At 40.8% G+C, this 18,668-nt stretch overlaps 3 protein-coding genes across 3 annotated transcripts in view; 1 reads left to right on the forward strand and 2 right to left on the reverse strand.

Annotated features, from left to right (window-relative positions):
* The first annotated feature begins 3,814 nt into the window (after positions 1-3,814).
* On the forward strand, positions 3,815-4,846 carry svbp (small vasohibin binding protein). Its single transcript, XM_079578381.1, has 3 exons — positions 3,815-4,018; positions 4,096-4,468; positions 4,742-4,846. Exons 1-2 carry the CDS (start codon positions 3,905-3,907, stop codon positions 4,180-4,182), a joined length of 201 nt encoding a protein of 66 aa, XP_079434507.1. The 5' UTR covers positions 3,815-3,904; the 3' UTR covers positions 4,183-4,468; positions 4,742-4,846.
* Positions 4,749-6,528, reverse strand: fbxo2 (F-box protein 2). Its single transcript, XM_079578380.1, has 6 exons — positions 6,403-6,528; positions 5,868-5,928; positions 5,630-5,759; positions 5,274-5,366; positions 5,054-5,192; positions 4,749-4,992 (listed from the first exon to the last, which is right to left on the reverse strand). Exons 2-6 carry the CDS (start codon positions 5,902-5,904, stop codon positions 4,858-4,860), a joined length of 534 nt encoding a protein of 177 aa, XP_079434506.1. The 5' UTR covers positions 5,905-5,928; positions 6,403-6,528; the 3' UTR covers positions 4,749-4,857.
* A 1,098-nt stretch (positions 6,529-7,626) lies between these two features.
* The window catches only part of LOC306979724 (integrin alpha-5-like), a 39,925-nt gene continuing 28,883 nt past the window's right edge, over positions 7,627-18,668 (reverse strand). The window contains exons 21-31 of the mRNA XM_079578821.1: positions 13,152-13,302; positions 12,937-13,029; positions 12,537-12,616; positions 12,386-12,466; positions 12,184-12,289; positions 11,773-11,931; positions 10,723-10,824; positions 9,680-9,793; positions 9,095-9,196; positions 8,197-8,319; positions 7,627-7,991 (exon numbers count right to left, since the gene is read on the reverse strand). Coding sequence (XP_079434947.1) covers positions 7,908-7,991; positions 8,197-8,319; positions 9,095-9,196; positions 9,680-9,793; positions 10,723-10,824; positions 11,773-11,931; positions 12,184-12,289; positions 12,386-12,466; positions 12,537-12,616; positions 12,937-13,029; positions 13,152-13,302 — 1,195 coding nt within the window. The 3' untranslated portion in view covers positions 7,627-7,907. The remainder of the gene's footprint in view (positions 7,992-8,196; positions 8,320-9,094; positions 9,197-9,679; positions 9,794-10,722; positions 10,825-11,772; positions 11,932-12,183; positions 12,290-12,385; positions 12,467-12,536; positions 12,617-12,936; positions 13,030-13,151; positions 13,303-18,668) is intronic.

An 18,668-nucleotide genomic window follows, 5' to 3' on the forward strand; every position in this document is an offset into this window, starting at 1 on the left:
AATTCATTACAAAATAATCCGGTCTTTTTATCCGCTTAGAAAATCAACATGTTTAATTTTGTGTAACTATTATTACTATTGTAACTTAAATAGGGAAAACGTGGAAGAGCTTGGTCGCTTCAAACTTAACCACCGTTTTTCCATACTGTTATATGTTCTACCTGAGCTTAGACGAGTTGATACGTACCTGTCTGTTTTTTGTGCGTGCCCATGGAAGAGCGTGGTAGCTTCCAACTTCACCCCCGTTTGAAGCTATAGGAATATGCTGGGAGAGGCCAAATGCTAACAAGGTCTGAGGTACGCATCAACTCGTCTAAGCTCAGGTAAGAACCTGTCTCAGTATGCAAAAAATGATGGCCTATTCCTTTAACATTAACTATAGCAGTGAAAAAAAAACCTTTCCCTTAGATCCCCCAAAGAAGTACAGTGTGGTGTCTTTCCGCTCTGATTTAGACATGTCTGACCCAAGGAACTACAGAATGCTATTTCAAAAGGTATGTATCTATTATTGACCTTGCCAATCCTTGTTCTTGTAATGGTCTATTCGACTCTGGGCAACAGATGGAAGAGAAGATCAACCAAACAGGCATCATGACGGTGACATGGAAGACTTCACCCAAAAAGAAAGACGAAAAACAATGTTGCAAACTGTCCCAAAGCCATTAGTTTATTTCAATTGAAAATGTATTGTAGTTGTAGTTATCACTGCTTGTACTTGTACTATATTATAATCAGAAAATAATCAGTGAATATGTGCATAAGACTGAGTGTTTCTATTGCCATTGTGCTTATGCAGAGCAACTGAGCAAATCAAACGGACTCATATCTCAGCTTACAAAAAAAAAGGACAGAAGATGTGAGTTAGTAGTGCTATACCTCTGACTCGCTGCCACCTCTGTACCACATGTTGCAGTGTTTACAATCACATGAAAGAAAGGCCCATCTCTCAGTCACAGTATTGTGCTGCAGAGCTAAGAGGCAGAAAATCTCCAAACCGCTCTTGGCTTGAGGAAAGGAAGCTCAAACACGGGTTGACAGAGTGGAGAGTGTGTGTGCATCTCTCACTCTGACCCTCACTTGTCAGGTCACTTCCTGCATATCTGCTGTTTTCTGCTGCCCGCTGCGCGCTGTTTACGTTGGAGGCTGCAAGTCTTCCGGGAAATGGGTGTGAAATAAGCAACACACCAAGTCCACATGTGTGCATCTGAAGTGTGCACATGCGTATAGGAGTAGACTACTAATGTGTTTAGTTATTTCAGGCAGCGTCACTATGGTTGTTCATTTTTAGTCCTGAATGGGCCGGTGTGTATGCGCAGTTGTGTGATGCGCACGTGTGTGTCTTGGCAGTGGTCTGGAAGACGGGTTGCAAGGTTGTGGTAAGTTTGTGTGTTCAGGGCCGCCAGTGCGAGGAGAGCAGTCAGAGAGAGGGAGAGAGAGTGTGTCATCCAGGCACACCTCATCCTTCTCTCTGCAGTCAGCTCTGTAAAGATAGGCCTATGGTCATAATCACCTGGCTGGAGGATTCTCCTCCTGTACATGTTTTTGATGGATAGGGGAAACTGGAGCACCCGGCGGAAACCCATCCAAGCGCGGAAAGCACAGAAAGACCCACACTTCCCAGGAATCGAACTCGGGACCCTCTTGCTAGGAGGCAAGAGCACTAACCGCTCAGCACCACACACAGAAGCGAAAGTTAAACATACATTCTATCCAGTGTTGGGCAAGTTACTTAAAAAATGTAATATATTCTATATGTGATTCCAGCTCTAAACATTTTATATGTTTGGATTACATATTACTGTTTCAAAAATGTAGCTGAGTTACACTACTTTGAATTACTTTTGAGTTACTTCTGGCAAAATCTAAACTGAAAATAGTAATAATGCCACTGAGCAAAGTGCAGTCAAAGATTTCCTTTTCCTTCACTTTCCCCACACTCTTGTGTTTTGTTTAGTGGACATAACGGCACGTAAACTGCAGATCTTATACACCAGTGTCCAACTTGATCTGGCATGCTGCATTTTATTTGGGAGGAGTTTGTCAGTTTTTTGTTCATGCATTTAAATTGTAACTCTAGTTGCAATGTAATGATGAATATATTTCCAAATTTTGTGTAAGTAATGTGTTATATTCCTTCCTTACTAAAAAAAAGTAATATATTTTTGTAACTCGTTTACCCCCAACACTGATTCTATCAATAACACTGATATTTGGATTCTTTCAAGCTCCTCAAGTTTCATTTCTTTTCAGAAAACAGAGCAATTTTTGGCAACATCAACAAAATTGTTGCCATTGTTGTTTGCACAGTTTGCCAATATTAGTTGTTATGAACTTGAATTGGGCATATTTACCATAATTATAGATCCAGTGATGTGTTCTGATAAATGTGTGTTACTTGGTTGCAGTGAAGGAGGGAAGTAGCTCTTGGAGAGTCTTGCTGAAGCTCATATCCAGGTGTTTTGCTTTATGCTGTTGTGCTGCATATGGAGCAGGCCAGTGTGGACGCAGTGCTGTGCAGGAGTGCTTCTTGGCAGGATATTATTCTGAGAGAGAGCTCTCTGCAGTAGTTGCAGGATAAATCCAGGTAAACCATTGGTATGCTGTGATAAAGCTCTGGGTAGCACAGCCAGAGGGCACACATGAACACAACTGAAGTTCACAACACCAATAGCAGCGCTATCAGGCTGACAATTTCAATATATTTGATAGATTCATGATGAAGATACATAAACAAATACTTTAAGTGTAATTTCTATTTCAGTATTTGTTCCTGCCAACTCATTTAAGCACTTAAAGTATTTAAGCACTTAAAGTATTATTAATACTTCAATTTTAATAATGTTAATATTATTACTATTAGAACTTAATAATACTGAAGTTATAAGTTAAAATACAGGTAAACTAAAGCAGGGTAAGTATTCACTTTCAAAATGCACTTTAAGTGAGAGTGCATTTTCAGACAGAATTCCTATATTAGACTTAAACGTGCATTTGGCTGTTATCAGGCCAGGCAGAAGACACCAAATATGCCATGTGTTTTGTCTTTAATAGTCATTGTTTACAACATGGGTTATGTTGACATGTAGGTAATTATATCTTTACAACTGGTTTAAAAAAAAAAAAAAAAAGTAAAAAGTAGGCTATTGCATTTTGTGATATTGGGCCATTATTCATCTGTTCTCTGTGTAAGAATAGGCCAATAGCCAGAGCTGCCCTAGGGCTGTTCAAAAGAAACATCTGAGACAAGGGTCTCCACCAGCAAAGTTTACGAAGATTTCTAGTAAAGTATAGCCCAGTACTATAGTACAATGGCGCCATCTTGTGGTCAAATGTGGCCAACCTCTATTAAGAAGTTGAGTTCCTAAAAAAAACAAAAAACACACAAACAAACCCTGATAATTATTTTTTTTCAAACAGCATACATTTGTGTAACATCGTTTTTTGTGTATTTGAATAATAATATAGTAATAATAATGCAATTCATATGGTAATAAAAATGCTAGAAACAACTCGCAGCGGAACTACTTTGCACTGACAACGTTTCAGGTCGGATTTGTTTACGATGAGCGCCGGGCTGACCGCCTCTGGAAGCGTTTAGTGATTTTGACGTTTCCCAAGAATTACTTTCATACCGCGTTTCTGGTAAACTCTAGGATATATTTTGATATTGACACTGTAAGTGAATCGTGTAATTACTTTTAGAATACATTTTGTTTTTGTTTATAGCTTAAAACAGTGGTGTCTTACGAGGTGTACAGTAGGAGGTCTTGCTAACATTTTTAACCTGCTCACTGCTCACTGTGGACACAGCATGTTGTGAAAATAGTAAATTGAATATAGGTGTAGAGTTTTAGATATGGAAGAATAATATTTGTTTCGTTACTTGTCTGTTGTGTAGTTTGGTATGGAGCCTGCTTGTCGAAAAGACAAACCTAAGCTGAACACCACACCCACCAGAGGAGACAGAGCCAGACAGAAATCAGCTCAGCAGGAGCTCAAACAGCGCCAGAGAGCTGAGGTAATGTCAGTCTGTGCAACCTTGAACACGACGACTATAGATTGTAAACTAATCTGATTTTCTCTGTCATTCTACAGATTTATGCCCTGAATAAAGTGATGACAGAGCTGGAGCAGCAGCAGTTTGAGGCGTTTTGTAAACAGATGCAATCGCAAGGAGAATGAGATAATATATTTTATTATTTCTACTTTCTACACCTTGTACGCAGCCATCGCCACCGTGATGACACGCATCCTGTGTGTCTGGTCCATCCATCCAACTCTGACTGAACTGAAAATTGTTATTTTTAGACCAACGTGTTGACTGTTATGAAACAATAAGATTTAAATTAACCCATCCATGGGATTAATGGATCGGACCTGCTTGTTTGTTAAATGCTGATATGAGGTCATATCTGTGCTGGCATGATTAAACGTGTGTTTGATTTCAGCAGCAAAAATATACTTATTGGTAAAAAAAAAAAAATAAAGTCATTGACCTGGCTTATATGTATAATATACTTATTGGTAAAAATAAGTCATAGGAGGTCAATGGTAGGAGTGAAGCCCTTACTTATAATGGTCAAATAAAATTATGTTGTGTATTGATTAAGTTTTTTTTTTTAAATATCAAGCACATTCAGTAATAATGAAAAATATATTTTTGGGATAATTTCTGTTAGTCCAGAAACTGAAAAGTAGCACAATAGTATTCAGCTCATTTACTTCCAAATACAAGATTTAGTTACTTTTTCAGATTTGCATAGTGTAGGCCTTAATAGTATTTGTAGCAATATTCCTAATGTAAGGCAAACTGTTTGTGGCATTAACTAGACATTTCAGTGGTGTTACTACATTTAGCTAGTTCTCAATGCTAACGCAGCTGGCAGTGACTCGAACCCCAAACCAGCCATCCCAGTAGTTGGTGTCCTGTCCACCATGTTCAAAGGTGATAAAGCGCAGACCAGGTCCATAATCAGTAAAACTATGGGTGATCTACGGAGAAAACAAACATTGAGAATCAAATCGTTTCTGTGAGACTTTTTGTCTTGTTTACCTCTTTCCAGGTGCAATCGTCATTTTCTGGATCAAGGGTCACAGATTCTGGTTTATACTCTTGGATCACCTCTTGATTTTCATCCAGTAGACACACTGTCATTTGGTAGGTGCAGCCACAGTCAGTCCTTGCACAGTACCTGCACAGCACTGGTTATTGTTATTATTGTATCCCAATCCACTTGAAATTTGGCATGAGTAAAGGGTGTGCTAAAATATACCAGTCAGTAATTTTGACTAGAGGCTGATCATCCAGAACTTCAGCAGGGTACCCTTCATCCAGCAGGTTTATGACCTGTCTCTTCAGACACAGTCTAGGACACAATAAAAACATATCACATGTACACCTAATATTGGCAATGAAATAGGAATTTATTAAAATGTAATTTGCGTCAACATGATGATACCACACCAGCTTAGTTGAATGCATGGAAAATATTGTACATGGGAAAGTATAAATTTGATGAATAAATGTATCAAATTGTATGCAAGATGTGTGTTTATGGAGCAGCTTTCGTTTGTTTGCTTGTTCAAAGATGCCTTTTGTGTAAGCTCATGCTTATGTGATAAAACATACTCAAAAGATGTTGCAAAGTATTTGCTAACTCCATCTTGGCCGGTAAAGTCATGGCCACAGTCTCCAGGCAGGTCCTCCACCTTCCACTGGCTTCCACCATTTTCTGTCAGCTCCCAGAACTCCAGGTCCTCTGTGAGACAAGAACCATAGTGGCATCAATAAAAGGATATTTAGTTTTCACAACTGATGTCAAGTGGTGGGATGGACATTCATGTTTTGACATGTGATTGCAACTTACCATCCCCATTTGGATTCTTCAACAGGTTTCTGCTCATGTTAGCCTTTTGTTGGTATGTGGGCTGCACAAATACAAAAAGCCATGGTTGTAAGCTTACTAATGAACTGTCATGGACAATGTGGGCATAGATTAAACACAAGATGTTTGGAAACATGCCCAGTAGTCCCAAAGCTTTCACTAGTCTCCTGTGTGCTGACTCATGGTCCAGTTTGGTCTTTGCACTTTGAAAGGGAATATTATCAAGCCAGCCACAACACCACACTGCAGTAAGACAGTTAAACCGATGTTGTCCAATAAGGGTCACCTTCACGTGAGAATACATTTAGATTGCTACAGTGCAACGCATGCCTCCATTTTTTAATTGCACTGCATCTGCACATTATATTAAACCTTGACCACAAGTCAGATACCACATCAACAAACAAGAGTACAGCTACAATAACAAAGTCATGCTCTCTTCCCAGTCAGTTCTTGTAGCTATACATAAAAGTAGCCGGCATAAAGATATAGATTTTTGACCAAAGGTGTTACTCACAGTTTGGACAGGGACTGCAGTTCACACTAGAGCTCCACTGCAGAGACACTGAATGACTGTGTGAGCCAGCTCTGAGCCCACAGAGGCAGCACACTGGGGGCGGGGTTCTGTAGATGCTCATTACAGTCAGCAAAATAACATGCACAAACTCAGCACAGGAGTCAGTTACGTCAATACAGGACACAAGTACAGTATACTGTCGCTGCGCTATCACATCCAGTGTAAGCATTAGTTGATTTTGCAACTCCGACTCTGTCCTGCATGTTTCCGGACTAGCAATTAACCAGACATAGGTGAGTTAAGTCAAAACAACAACAAAAAAAGCAGGTTTACAGTTATTTTGATGCTTGGCTAACTCAGGGTCAGTGTTGAGAGCCACCAAGGGAAACACTGAAGCGCACAATAAATAGATATATGAAGCTGTAACTTTTGCCACCAAACCTTAAATTGGAAATTATAGGCTTACCGAGGCAGAGCTAGAGGTTCAATACTGAGCTTTCTTCATTGTCCCTCATTAGGATTGTTGATTGCCAATCAGTATTTCCTCTTTTCACTTGTGTGGAAAAAAACAACAAAAACAGCCACCTCAGGCTGTTCCAGCAGCTCTTCTGAGGGGATCCATTCTCAGCCTGCCAGGAAATCCATGCTCCAAGGCCTCCACCCAGTTGAATACATTTTCCAGGTCCCTTCATAGCTGAACACCTTCCTGATCTTGAAAAGGGAGAGGCATGTCTTGTAGTTGCAGGAAAGCAAACCTCTGTCTACTTCGGTGGACAGCAGAAGGGCTGAGCATGGGAACTACAAGTGACCCACTGTCTCTGTGTACAGCCCTTCTCAAGGACTTTGATTTTAATACAGGCTGTCAAAGGAGGCTAGCCAAACTATTTTTAGCTGCAACCTCTCATCCTCTCCTTCATAGAGGGTCAAATTTCGTCTGTAAAAATGTCCCATCATACCACTGCATTATATTCACAGGTTTCCATTTATTTAATGTTTACTCAATTACCTAAAAACATCGAAATAAGTTTTTACAAAAGAATAGTTTAATCTGGGTCATACCACCAATTAGTCATAACAAATGAATACAATACATCACAATGCAGAAAATACAGACCTCCCAATATGGGAGAAGATTCAAGTTAAACATTGCATTTTTTTGGTCAGGATTGTCCTGCAAAGCAGCACAGTAACATTCAAGGCATCCACACAAGACACTGCCATAAATAAGGAGTACAGTCAAAATGACTGAGGAATTATTTTCATGTAACACAGAGGCAATGGCTTACAATACACAGGTCCAAATCAGTGCCTTTGGTTGGAAAGCAAAAGTTTGTTGAAGATTTATAGTCCGACTATGACAGTTAGTAGTGCAGCACCAGATTATAAATATTCCAGTGATTGAGCACCGATTTTATCCATCAATACGATCGCCAATCATTAACCACGTCAGACATGATGAAGGAATTCCAGTTTTGATCAAGTTAGGGGCTCTTTTTCCTGCAGACCTAGGCTTCAGATGATGCTTGTGGTTTGAGATGGGCTTTTTCCATTGTTGTACCATATGGATCAGACCTCTTAAAGAAGCCCATCTGCAACAAAAAAACAAAACAAAAATGACTTTTGTTTTAAATTTTAGACAGTAATTTAAAGCAGCATTTTTGGCTGATTTTTTCCCCTTTTTACAACAACGATACACCATTTCATCGGCCTGGGATGTCAGTCACTTTAGCGTGAAAAGGTTTTTGATCAGGAAGAAAAACTGACAAATGTTTAGTAAATGTGTGTAAATGTTACCTTGTACAGCAGATATATGAGCAGACTGAGTAACAACAGCCCCGCCAGCACTGACAAAATGATGATCCACACAGGGACAAAGTATAGACTGTCTGGTTTGTTCCACAAAACTACAGCAACCACCTAATGAACGAGAAACACACAGCAGAATATTAGAGACATTTTGTTATCTAAATGCTTGTCGTTTTTTAACACTGGGCAAGAAATAGGTAGCGTTCACGATTTAGAATGTGATGATGTCATAATGTCAGATGGAGGGCAGGGCCAATACAACTCTATGGGAGAAATGCAGTTTTTGGAAGAAATCTCTAAAACGAAAATTGACAAATGTTTTTCCTCGTCAGTATTTGATCGGGATTGGATTCACAAACTGTGATATTATTTTTATGTCTGAAAGTCTTTTCTATTGGACAATATCATGGTCATGTTTTCGCATATTGTCACCACTTTTTGACATTTTTCAGAGATAATAACTGGACATTAGCTCATATGTGCCGACAGAGGAGACGATGAACTTTGTGACAGTTTTTGTTTCATGTGGATTCCTCAAGTAATGACTGAGATATGAGCCAAAAAACAAAGACATAAAAATATGCATTTTGTCAGTTACCACCGTTACCATAGTTACCGTCAGTTGACCTCCACCTCAATGTTAAACTATAGGCTCTTTAGAATGTTGTGATGTCACGTGAACGCCACCTATTGTTGTAATGTTTTGTATCCCATTCCCTGTCCCTTTAAGTGCACTTCAAGCACTTGCAGAGGAGGAAGTATTTGCTAAGTACTGTATCATTCGATGGACTAACATGTAAGAGGAACAACACAACAGGTCATTTTATGTACTGACATAAAAAGCATGGCATAATAATCAAATAAAAATGGTGGAATATGAAGTTACCTTTTTTGAGGCAGATGCTGTGAATAGTGGGGGAATGGAGTAAGGCATCTTGTCTGCCTTATAATGAACTGAGCACTCAAGAAGGTACTGTTTGTAGATCCTCTATGAGAGACAAGACCAACATTAATCACTCTGGCTCAGCTGAAAGTGTTGGTTGTTGCATGATACATAGACATGTGGCTCTGATTCAGTGTGAGAAGACAATTACATTATTACATATATTATGTCACATTCCCGTAAATTAGTGTATAAATGCTGATACTGACACATGTACCACTAGAGCATAAAATAAAATGTGTTCTATCAGTGAACTGCACTTGGTACCCTGTTGCCAGCAGAGGGCAGCATTTTATCACACTCATATAACTGCATTTACTAGAAACCTAACGTTGGCGGTAGATTCCAGACAGATGTGGATTTATGTTTGTGTTGAGTCTTACATCTTGTTGGTTAAATTTAGTCAACAAATTCATTCTATGAAAGCAAAATCCTTGTAGTTAAATTAATAAAATGATGAGACATAAAATAGAATTGCAATGCACTCTTTGACCTTCCCGTTGAACCTGCCTACCCCATAAATCTCACCTCGATAAAGGTTTCGGCCCACAGTCTGGAGCGGACGGTGAGGATAACGCTGTCCCCTCGCCCCAGCTGTCCCACAGTGCACTGCAGCCTCCAACACTCCACCGTGCTACAAGTCTGCGGAGTCACATACAACACTCAATGTACATATATACGCTGGCTTACTACTTTTTGAGACATATTGCTACAGGGGGAAAAGGAAAACAAAAAATAACAAAAAATGGTATGATTCGTTTCAAGTTGTTGGAAGGTGGCATAGCTGTGAATTGTATCCATAAATTCTGATGGGAGGATGCATTCTGCTTCCATGGAATCCATAACATTGCAACATCAGTGACGCAAGTCCCGGGAGTCGGTCAGTAAATCACAGTCATAATTAACTTCACATCACAAACAATTACTGCAACTGGAGAAGATCCCATCCAGATCCAGTTTACTTCCACTTCCTTTGTTGACAGTGTAGTTTTGTTCAAAGGCAGGATCATATGCTCTGTCCTCTGACAGAGGGATTACAGTAAGTGCGAATGCCAGCATGTTTGACAGTGCCGCAGGAGAGCAATAATTGGGGGGTTTAAGGACACTTAAGAAAGAGCCAACTAATGAAAACAGAGGCAGAAGTGAATGGGTGTTTTCAAGTGGCTCTGTTGTGGTCCGTTTGGAGTGAACACAAACAAACAGCGTGACTCCTTCCCCACGCTGAGAGGAGGAGGAAAAAAAACATCTACGGTACACTACAAGTGTCAGGTAGTCCATCCAAGTTTAAGGATTGACAAGTTGTAAAGTAAAGCTAAAACAGTTAATAAGTAATAATGCATAAACTACTAACTAGGCTGGGCGATATTGACAAAAATGAATATCTCAATATTTTTGGGGACTTTCTCAGTAACGATGATGATACAATATTTTTGACAGGATATACTCTTATTGTAAATTTGCCTATCTTCCAAAAAGCAATTTTGATATTATCTTGTAGACTCTAAATCACAAACTTAAAAAAATATAAATAAATAAAAATGCTTGAAATTGAAAAGTGTGCGCTGTCTCACCAGGTTTCCGTGTTCAACTAAAGGGTGCACGTCTCTTCTCTGGATGCGGTGCTCTTTGCTGGATTTGAGTTGAGTGGCTCCCTGCGTCGGCAGAGGCTGCAGCTGCAAAAAAACACAAACAAAAAGTGTTTATGAGTTTAATGTTAGCAAGAATGAAAACAGTTGTGAGCAGAACAAGAGGAGCCGAATACATGGTATATCTACAATAGTTAACAGGTTGTGTTCACGTGACGCCACAACATTTAAAATGGAGTTGGTGCAGCAAATAAATCCGTTGTGGTAACAATGGTAACAGTCAAAATGCTGAATTTTTCGACTTGGTTTATGGTTGATATCGCTGTAATGGCTGGATCTGCCTGAAATAAAAACGGTCACAAAATGTAACATTTTCTCTCTCAGCACATATGAACTAAGGTAAACCTGTCCAAAAGTGCTTGATGTTGGTCAGATGAAAAGACTTTCAGCCATATAATAACTAGGTTCAACATTGGAAGATTTTCTGTTTGGAAATGTCTTTTTGAAACTGTCTTATAGAACTCAAACTATTGTTTTTAGGTAGCAAAATATGGCTCATATCAATAAAATTACGATTTTGCGAGCGGTGAGACGTTGTTACGTCTTACTGACCAATCAAATGCCATGGCTGCAGCCAAGGCAGGAGGATGTGCAATGGTGGAACTGTAAAACTGATCCAGGGACAGTCTCTCCTTCTGACAGCCTATGTGAATACGGAGGCTAAGTCTGACTCCAGGTCAGAGCGAAAGCAAAGCGCTGCTGAGAGGGGACAGTGCATTTAACCAGACTTTATCTGGCGCTCTGAAATTATCGTACATCTAGGGCTTTTTTGAATTATTGATCGTACAGGGGTCAAAATGATGGCGAGTTTCTTGTGGAAATAGGAACCCATGTATGAAACAGCTGAAGATGTAACAACTCTCTTACCATCGACTACATTATTGCCAGAAGTGGGGCAAAGCAACACATTCTCAATACAATAAACAGTTACACCTTGTACATCTTGACTGAAAATTTAGGTGAAAGGGTGGTCACCTTGAGTTTCAGTGCATTGAAGGTGTTCTGGGAAGAACAGGTCAGGGGCCCTTCAGTAACCAGCTCCACTGGGTACAGCAGCCCCTGGCCCTGAGCCCTCAGGGGACACCTCACCTCCAAAGTGGACTGGCTGATCACACTGGGACCAATGTTCACCAACTGGAAGGGCAAACCACACATATTACAAAAAACCTTCAATGAAATATTTTGAAAGGGGACATTATTTTGCAGGGCTTAAATACAGTAGGTTTTGTGGAGTGGAGTTTTGAGTAGAACGATGAGTTTGGTGAACTTATAGACTAGATTACTGATAACTCACACGTGAATAAATATAACTAAAACAATAGAAGTGCAGACAACACCTTTGTTAATGGTGGAAAATGTTGATTTAGTTATAAAACACTCAGTGACCTCAAAGACGTGTTGAAGCTCCGGTCCCACGTCCTGCTCCTCTCGCAGCCCCTGACTCATCCTCCAGTTGGGCGGCGGGAACAGGACTTTATCTGGCCGAGAGACACTGGCCCCCACACCCAAACGCACACACACATTAGGGCTTACTAAGAAACAGACCAATGTCATAATTGATAAAGTATGGTCTGAGCTGTGGCCTCACCCTTGCAAGAGGACGTCAGCCAGGGCCGCCACCTCCAGTTCATAAACCACCACTTCACTCTCGGAGTTGTTTGCGTTTTTGCTAGAAAGTGGAACAAGGTTAATATAAATCCCCCAAAAGATAGATGTGTGTTGAGCATTTTTACACTAACCTTCGTATTTGCAGCTCAAACTGTACAACTTTGTAGGTGTCTTTTAGTCTGGGGATTGTGAAGCGAAGGCCTGCCCATATCTAGATGACAAAAAAAGACAATATTATATAGGCAAAACTGCACAGAACAGTATATTCAGGGCTAAATGATTCATCAAATTGTCCCACTCTCATTAGATAAGCACCAGACATGTTCAAGCAGCTAAATGTTTATCCTAAACGGCTCTGGATAATAAAGTTTTAACATGGAACAGACTAGAGATGATTCAAAGTTTAGAAAGCGCACTGGTGTGGTGATGACTAAGTTTGCGTGATCCTGTGGGACAGATGTTTTGAGCTGACAGCCTTTCAGCACAATAACAAGGCCCAAAGTCAGAAGGTGGATAAGTGCAGGTTCTTACGCTGCTCCCAGACTTCATGGGGTTTCCCAGGTCACACATGAGATGACGCGTGTCGTTCTGCGCCTCGTAGCTGCACGTCAGCTGAGTCAGACTCTGCAAAACAACCAAACATATGACATGAGGAAAACCTCCATTCATGAACTGGCTGCTACTTGCACAATTGCATAGTATCATATTTCAGTTGAAAGTTTGAGGGATTGAAGGCACATTCTCACATCGTTGTTTCGTGCGATCCCACTGTAGTCAGCATCAGGCGGAAGGAGCACATACAGCTCAGCCTCATACGCTCCTCCTTCCCCTTCATTCACTGCATTAAAGATCAGGGTCAAGGAGTTTTCATCCCCGAGGTATGCAATAATCTTGTCACTGGAGGGGAAAAAAAGGAATAAAGATGTGTAAAAGCTATGAATAACATTATCATAAGCAATCTTAAAGGAACAGGGCCACCGTTTTCACATACTGAAATATGTTCTTACCTGAGCTTAGATGAGTTGATGTGTACCTGTCTGGTCTTTGTGCGTGCCCTCAGTCACGCAAAACAACCAAAGATGTTGTTAGCTCTCCCAATGTATTCCTATAGCTCCAAACGGGGGTGAAGTTGGAAGCTACCACGCTCTTCCACGGGCACACACAAAGACCGGACAGGTACGTATCAACTCGTCTAAGCTCAGGTGAGAACATATCACAGTATGGAAGAACTGTGTGCCCTCAGTCACGCAAAAAGACCAAAGATGTTGTTGGCATTTGGCCTCTCCCAGTATATTCCTATAGCTCCAAACGGGGCGAAGCTAAAAGCGACCAAGCTCTTCCACGGGCACAAAGACCAGACAGGTACGTATCAACTCGTCTAAGCTCAGGTAAGAGCATATCACAGTAAGGAAAAATGGTGGCCTGTTCCTTTAATGACGGTTGGGTTATTTTCTTTATGGTAAATGGAAGGCTTTTCCGCCTACATTAGTCACTCAAAGCGCTTTACAGCAAGGAACCAGTCACCCATTCACACTCTCATTTACACACCAATGTACGCAGACACTGGAGGCAAGCAGGGTGACGTGTCTTGCCCAAGGACACGACGACAGTGCACACCTTCAGGAGGCGGGATTCGCACCCCCGACCTTCCAATCATGAGACAACCCACTTACCACGGTTAACTAACAGCCAATTTTTTCATCTGTGGCATAAACTGATTCCGTTAAAAAGGGAACAACAGAGCAGCATTCATCAACCCTCAGCCTCGGCATTTTAGTTGTATTTTCTTTTCATTCTGAACATTTTTAACTGAATCTGTAGCAATTATGCAAATAAAGTAAAGGATAGGGACAAATTTCAAGTCATATTGGTTACTTCTGTTAAAATATCTTGTAGCTACAAACTCTCCGGGGTGAACTCCTCCTAAGTCGCATAGTTGATCTCTGATGGTTTTGGTATGTAAAAGTAGCTGTTTGTGCAAAAAAGGTCGGAGTTGCCAATCCTGCTCAAAAACATCTGAGAAATCACAAAGACGTTGCATGGCATGGCGGTGGCCGATGTATTGAAGTACCTTTTATTACCTCCTCCGGTGATCCAGACCTACCCCTTTCTCCCTCTAAAGAACGGCCCTGATGGTCTTGGATTTGACATTAGAAATACCGCATTTGCTTCTGATCCCGTCAGATTTCAGAAGCTAAGCAGGTAGGGCCTGGTCGGTACTTGGATGGGAGATCGCTTGGGAACAACAGCCTGAGTGAATGTAGCGAGTGGTGGTCGGAGGGGCCGATGGCACAGACTGGTAACCTCGCTTCTGTCAGCCTGCCCCAATAGCAGCGATAGTACAGTAGTAGCTTACCACGACTAAGTATGGACTGATTCGGATTAGGCTATAAAAAAGGCTAGGCAGGAACGCTCATAAAGTCAGTCAAGTTTATAGTTATACTGTGGACCCAGCAAACTTGATTAGTGCTGTATCAATTGTACCATTTCAAACAGTTCACTGAAAGACTACAAGCATACACATGGCTAACCTAGTTTTGGACTCTTGGAAGTCAATTTAAAGCTGCCTGTGATCACTCTGGTCACTGTGGCCCAAGAAGCATTGTAAAACCTAATGAGAAGCAGGTATGTACACTGAGATGCCTTCAGACAATGCACGTCTGTTTTTGGCAGTCCCTATGGACCATTTTCTGCCACATATCTGTGCGCTAGAACCCAAGCCAGTGAACCCAAACTGATCACCATGATTTGTTTCAGGAAACCAACCCCCCCCCACCCCACCTTCTACATTCTGCACGTTCACAGCACTGTCCCTTGCGAGCGCGCACACTTTCAGACTTGTGATAAATCCTGCGGGTCCCTGCCGACTCCAACACCCCCACCCCACCAGCTCAGCCACATCCACTTCACATCATGGCAGTGTCTGCATGTTTCTATTGAGCAGAACGGGGCGGGCATTGGATATTTTCCTCACAGGGTTCCCTTCCCCCCCGTTTTCGGAGGGGGTCTGGACGCAGTGACCCCGCACTAGGTAAAACAACCAGATGAATTTAATTAGGCCACTTTAGTCAATGCAGAGAAAGCTAGAATAGTGGACCCAAACACCAGCATGGTTTCTAAAGGGACACAACTTTATACTGACACACTATAATAACAACACTCTATTGAGTATTTGTTACACGTTTGTAAATGCTTCATCATCAATTATTAAGACATTTCAAAGCTTTCAATAAGATATGAAGTTGTATAGTTGTCTTGAATTTTGTGATAACAATATTATTTTGTAGTATTTAGTAATATTGCAAAAAAAAAAAAAAAAAGTTCTTGCATCAGATGTCAAAACAACCAAAACAAAAAAGCATTCGGTTATAATGCATTTTTGTTCATGCCCCTAGAGGCCATAAGTGCCACTGCAGGTATCGTAGCATCTTATGGTAGCCTGCTAGCTTCTTCTTTGTGATTCCATTAGTGTGTATTGCGCCTCCAACCCGGAGGCAGGGACGTTGTAATTGTGGTTTTCTGGCCAGAGACACCGGGAGAGATGAAAGACCCCCCAATCATCCTGTCAACACTTGGGACTAGGAAAAAGATTTATTAAGGTAAATAAGTTACGTAGTACTGCTTTAAGTGCTTTAAACAAAATGTGTAAATCCCAGGTGGTAAAAAACATCAGTGGTTTTGTCATATGTTGTGGCTTAGTGTGATATGAAAAAATCTGCGATATATTATTAGCTTATTCTGCCGACCCTCAGCTCCCTTTGTGCAGCTTTCAAACATTTCTTTATCATTTATCAGCACCTACGTCTAAATTGTAACACTGCGCACAATCCCTGAGTCTGGTTTAAGTCAGGCACGAGGAATGGATAGAGTTGGTAAAAGGGTTTGAGTTGAGTCTTAGCGGATCTTAACACATTTAAGGTCTGAGCAATTGAGTTATTCGTTAGTCTGTGCCTATAAATGATAAACAAATGATGAGGAATGCTTTGTAAATGGTTTAGAAATTATGAAAAAGTGTCTACCAATGAAGTTATTTAAAAATGTTTAATTATCTTATTAGAAATTGTTACTTTTTATTTTATTTCATGCTAAAATGCAATGCTGACCCAAAGCTTGGCGAGTAGAATCCATGCTACACATCAGAAGACGTGCATTGAACCGTGCCAAAGGTTTGAATGTGCAATCTTTGTGTCTTTGTGGGAATATTTCCAGTAGTCAAAGTGCTGAATCATTTTGCCGTGTCTTGTGGCTAAACTCATATGCAAATGCTTGGATGAGAAACTTTCAGAACTGATTGTGTTACTGCAGCGAAGGGAAATCACATGGCCATGCAATGCAAAACATTTCTCATGAGAAACACTGGGCTGAGAGTGAGACACATGCCAGCGAATCTGAGAGCTGGCTTTGTCCTCGGAGAGAACTAGCAACAATTTAATGAGCAGACAGGCGAACTCTAAGTGACTTTCACGGCCAAGGCTCTGTTTCCAAACTCCGACATTTTTGCTTCATAACATGTAGGCGAACATTCTCAACATTGACATTGAGGTGTACCGTATTTTCCGGACAATAAGTCACACTTCTTTTTATCGTTTGCCTGGATATGCGACTTAGACCCAGGTGCGACTTGTATATCAAAGTATATCATTTCACATGTCTGTTATTTTAACACTGACGGCTGCTACAGGGCTCTCGAGGCTTGTGTATCAGAATCTGCTCCTCCTGTACTAAACATTTACAAAACGGTAATTGAGCAAAGTTTGGAGTGAGTGAGAAACTTGTGAGGGACTCTTACCGCAATGAATAAAACAAAAAAGGTAATCACGGGCTACCAGCTAGATGGCCACAGCTAGAGGAACGAGTTCACAAATGGGTGCTTGAACAACGTGCTGCCGGGAGAGGCTTGTCAACGTTGCAGTTACGCCTCCATGACCAGGTAGTTGCCAAGGCTGGTGTGACTTATACTCCGAAGTGACATATAGTCCGGAAAATACGGTAATGTAATTTTGCATAAGTTTTGATTCTCCCTCATAAATAAATGTTTTAGCAGAACTAAGTAACCCCTTTTTTACTGAGAGAGTAAATACTACGCTGACAGAAAAGACAGAGGGAGAGAGGGATATCGTGCATCCAATTACACAATGGAGATTTTTTTTCTGTAAATACTGTTTATGTGGTGCTAGCCCACGGTTAACTTTGGCTCTGACCTGGTGGCAGGAAAGTTGCAATTGTGGTTTTCTGGCCAGAATGAAAGACCCCCATTCATCCCATTAACCATTGTATTACCTACAGAGGAACTATGAAAAGGATTTATTAAGGTCAACAAGTTCCTTAGTACTGCTTTATTTGTTGAGCATAAATTGAGCGTAAATTCAACCAGGACGACTGTGCTTCCCCTGGTTCAGCCAGTCTCGGAGGCTGGCAGCAACAGTAGCATGGAAGCCTTTGTCTTTCAACCTATCACCTTTAATAACTTTCATATAAACGTACTCTTCTCTGTCCCGCACTCTCTAATGCCACTGCAACAGCAGAACATTCAGCCACCTCAGCCTCTCCATGACCATAAGCTAACACTTACGGACTGACAATTTCCTGAACTTGTACTTGAACCAGCTAAAATATTGTTCTTTATTTATTTATTTACCTAAGTGTTGCTTGTTGTTGCTTCTTTCTTTGTGAAACAATGCAGCAAGTGTCAAGTTATTGTTTCGTCTACGAGCTCATTAATTTATGCTTATTTTAGGCCGCTGACACCAACTGGTTTGAGTAAAACATTTAAGAAATGAAAGAGGCGGCAGAAATGTCAGTAATGCGACCTGTGTCATAACTCAAAGCACAGATTATTAACGCCAAAGTTCGAAGTGAACTCTAAAGACACCCAGAGAGGGTCAAGGCCCAGCTGACCTCTGACCCTGTGATGTTTTGATGCCTGTGGACACATTTCTCATATTGATCCGTGTCAAGGCACACATCAGGATTCATGTGTGTGGAATTTGAAACTGTTGAGTCAGAGGTGTTCTTCCTCTGGGTATTTTGGGGGGACTATGTTAGTGTTACTATGATGGGAGGAAGACACAAGCTAGCAACATTGCCTGAGACATATCTTAAGGTTTTCCAGAAAATTAGAAAGAGTTTTATTGGTTGTAACTAGCCTTCTGACTGACTGACGATAAAAGATGGAGAAGTGTTTGGAGACTTGAGTGAAAAACAGCCAAAAACATTGGAATAATAAAGTATAAAACTAAAATTGATCTAAATAAGAAGTTAAA

The sequence above is a fragment of the Gobius niger genome (assembly GCF_951799975.1).
Source record: "Gobius niger genome assembly, chromosome: 20".
Classification (NCBI taxonomy): domain Eukaryota; kingdom Metazoa; phylum Chordata; class Actinopteri; order Gobiiformes; family Gobiidae; genus Gobius; species Gobius niger.

Coding starts and splice junctions, on each gene's coding strand:
- svbp (XM_079578381.1), top strand. CDS start 3,905: ATGGAGCCTGCTTGTCGAAAAGACAAACCTAAGCTGAACACCACACCC. Junction 4,019..4,095: donor AACAGCGCCAGAGAGCTGAG/GTAATGTCAGTC, acceptor GTCATTCTACAG/ATTTATGCCCTGAATAAAGT.
- fbxo2 (XM_079578380.1), bottom strand. CDS start 5,904: ATGAGCAGAAACCTGTTGAAGAATCCAAATGGGGATG. Junction 5,760..5,867: donor GAAGAATCCAAATGGGGATG/GTAAGTTGCAAT, acceptor CTTGTCTCACAG/AGGACCTGGAGTTCTGGGAG. Junction 5,367..5,629: donor TACTTTGCAACATCTTTTGA/GTATGTTTTATC, acceptor ATTGTGTCCTAG/ACTGTGTCTGAAGAGACAGG.